Genomic DNA, 3346 nt, shown 5'->3' on the forward strand with positions numbered 1-3346 from the left:
ACTTGGCCGAACACTTTTGCCAACAGTAATTGGAAGAGAGACCGTAAAAAGTTACTACTATCAAGCTGAAGAGCGTGTGAATATAGGACACACACCATTCTTTCTGTATAGTAGTTCATTTTTTCAGACTACTGTTTTTGCAAGAGACTGGGTGGACCTGTAATTACAGTGAAGCACTGGTCATTTGTCTAAGCCAATAACCCTAGACTTTGTGCAATGAAATGTCCATTTAAAAGAGATGCCCGGCAATCTGCCATGTGCTACTTGGATTTTCCCTTCAAGGATAAGACAGTATATCAAAATTGAACAAACGATATCAACCTCATTTCAGCAATTCACGAAAACGATAAATAGGTGCATGCTCTTTCAGTTTCCAGCTAACATACATATAAAGACATTAGAAGTTTGGAACTAAAGATATATGATGGCATAAACAGAGTATCTAGCCCTTGATATTCTCTTGAAAGGGCATCAAACCTACCGACAGAATTTGCATAATGACCTATCAAAGGGATCAGCTATCCACATATCATGCATGTGCTTCTTATAATAAAAACGGCAATTACCATAATCTCTTTCAAAATCAAATCGCGCATCTCTAGAAGCTCTGTTATCCAGTTGTAGCCGCATGTGCTGATTAGCCACCCACTTCTGATTGCAGCTATTACGATAGACTCCAAATTTCATTAGCTCGAGTACCTTCGCATTGAGAACAAAGAACTTGGCAAAGTCAACATCTGGTGTCTTGCCTTCATAGGTGTTCAATACTATTGCTTTGAGATTGAGTTCAAGGCATTCGATAGGATCGAGCGTGCCATATTGCCCCAGATTTTTCATATCCTTCCTAAGACGCGACTGCAAAAGAATAAATAAAGCATAGTTGCCACTTAGGTCGCATTAAAAGGATAGTTTTTCTTTTGCAGGCAATAAGAGGCAGTCTGGATTATTTGTAGTGATGTGGGAACAGAGAAATAATGAACAATATAGTCTCCAAACATGTTACTTTTAACTTCAATCCACACATGTTTTGACAACTAGATTTGTCATCATAACATTTGTGGAAAACTGATTTTATAGCTGAAGTTAATGTTAACGAAAGTGTACTAATATTATTTCTTCCATATGTTCAAACTAGGCATCTAGAGAGATAAGGCTAATAGAAGTTATAACAACAAAGGTTTTCTGGAGTAGTTAGCATTCAGCAAAGAAGATTTCACCTGGATGTATAGCTTCTCCACGCAGGGAAAACATCTAAGGAATCCAACAACTACGTCCAGATTGGGGCCAATAGATTCTAGAACCAAGACCTTCACTGTGCGCACCGACACAGCCAAGCTGATGGGGATCATTTCCTGGAGAAAACCAACTAGAAATATCAGATTGCAATGGAATGAGGGATGCCCAAATGCAAGTCTGAAGAAAATGAAGACTTATTCCACCTTAACAATTATGGTTCCCAGGCCAAACACAAGTTCGTAGAAACGGCAAGACGGATAGCCCAACACCGTCAGTTTCGGTGCGGTGATCACCCGGACGTGGATTTTTAGAGCATATGCACCCAGGCCCTCCTATCCTAACTCTTCAATATTGCTTTAAGATCCGTGCGACACAACTAAGTTTCTATATGAAATTTTCTCTTTTTTGCTTTTCCCACATAGAACATATCTTAAAGTTCAAACCTATGCAGGATGGCAAATCTTTCTAACTAGAATCTAGGATAAATCTTTCAGAATTTTTTGTCCGACATAAATATTAAAAATATGATTTTTTAATCAAACAAAACGTATTTTGTATATTTATGTTTGACAAAAAAATCTGTACGATTTATCCTAGATTCTACTCAGAAAGCTTTGTCACGCCGCATAGGTTTGAACTTCAAGATATATTCTATGTGGAAGAAACAAAAAAGAGAAATATATTTGCACGAATCTTAAAGCAAAAAATGGATGGCTAGATAGAGAGGGCCTGGGTGCATATGCTCTAAAATATATTTTCGGTGATCACCCTGATTGTCCTTGGGCCATTAGAGCCAAATGAGATCAATCTTTCAAGGCATGGTGCATCCTCAATGACAAGCTCCTCCGGCAGCTCCTCATAGTGACCAACAGAGACACCAATACTCCGGAGAGTCGGCGAGACGATCCGGGCGGTGCTAAGCCCACGGATGCCCATAAGCTCAAGGCTCTCAAGCACGGTGCAGGCGGCTAGAAGGCGGAGGAGGGCCGGCTCCGAGACGGCGACGCCGGAGAGGTTGAGCTGCTTCAGCCGAGGGAAGGCAAGCACGGGGGCAGCATCGATCACGGATAAATTGCAGCGGCCGATGCTGGCAACGCGCAGCGTGGGCGCGAAGTGGAGCACGGAAGGAGGCAGCGCACGCTTGCTGTTGCCCCGGTAGAACTCGAGCTCCTCGAGGCCGCCGAGGGCGGGGGACCGGAACCAGCCGTCGAACCTGGCGTGATGGTGGCCGCCGAGAAAGATGCTAGAGATGCAGAGGCGGCGGGCGGGGCCAGGGTGCGCGGCGAGGATCTCGGAGACGACGGCGATGCGCTCGCTCTCCTGCGAGGAGAGGGCGTCGTCGACGGCGAGGTTGAGGGGCGCGGAGCGCCAGAGGTGGCGCCACCGGGAGGAGAGGATGGCTGTCCGCGCGCCGTCCTTGGTGCTGGGGAGCAGGGAGATGATGGTGCCGAGGATCTCGTCGGGGAGACGGCTGATGAGGTCGAGGCTCGCATCGTCTCCGCCGCCGGCACCCTCCCTGCTCGCGGGAGGATCCCGCGGTGCTGGCACATCCCGCCTCCGCTTCTTGGATGCGGCAGCAGCCGCCGCATTGTCCATGGCCGGTGGCCGCCGCCGTCGCCAAAAGAAAAGCAAATGAAGAGGACGAGAACACAAGCACTAGTAGCCCCCAACAACACGAGTAAATACGGCACCCACTCCACTCCCGCACTAAATTCACTCTGATCTTTGACTTCCTACGCATGCAGCACAGCTGAGTCCCGAGACGTGTCGCTGTGCATATAGCGTGGTGGCCTGCCTTGGCCTTTTTCAATGTTTCGACTTTTTCAGCAAACTTTAGCACAAAATAAATTCTCACAAATTTTATTTTACAATCTGATCCTTTTGATAATGCGATAGGCTGTGGAGTTGCTGGTCTATATAGAGAAGCCAAGCCATCCAGTGTTTCTTCCCTTAATAGATATAAGTGGCAAATGGGCACACATTATTGCAAACGCCATAGGATCTGGCGGTTCCAGTAACGCCATGGACCTTAGGGTTTCTGCCCTGCCACTTAGATACTTGACTACGTCATGGTCACATCAGAAATGTTGGCTGGTTCGGTGTTTCTGTG

At 46.3% G+C, this 3346-nt stretch overlaps 1 protein-coding gene across 1 annotated transcript; it reads right to left on the bottom strand.

Moving 5' to 3' along the window:
* Window positions 1-322: 322 nt before the first annotated feature.
* On the bottom strand, window positions 323-2832 carry LOC119310057 (putative FBD-associated F-box protein At5g56390). The gene is made up of 4 exons (XM_037585909.1): window positions 2005-2832; window positions 1218-1352; window positions 482-855; window positions 323-377 (listed from the first exon to the last, which is right to left on the bottom strand). The coding sequence occupies exons 1-4, from the start codon at window positions 2830-2832 to the stop codon at window positions 323-325; spliced, it is 1392 nt and encodes a 463-aa protein (XP_037441806.1).
* Window positions 2833-3346: the final 514 nt, after the last annotated feature.

Source organism: Triticum dicoccoides, chromosome 5B (assembly GCF_002162155.2).
Source record: "Triticum dicoccoides isolate Atlit2015 ecotype Zavitan chromosome 5B, WEW_v2.0, whole genome shotgun sequence".
In the NCBI taxonomy this organism is placed as follows: Eukaryota; Viridiplantae; Streptophyta; class Magnoliopsida; order Poales; family Poaceae; genus Triticum; species Triticum dicoccoides.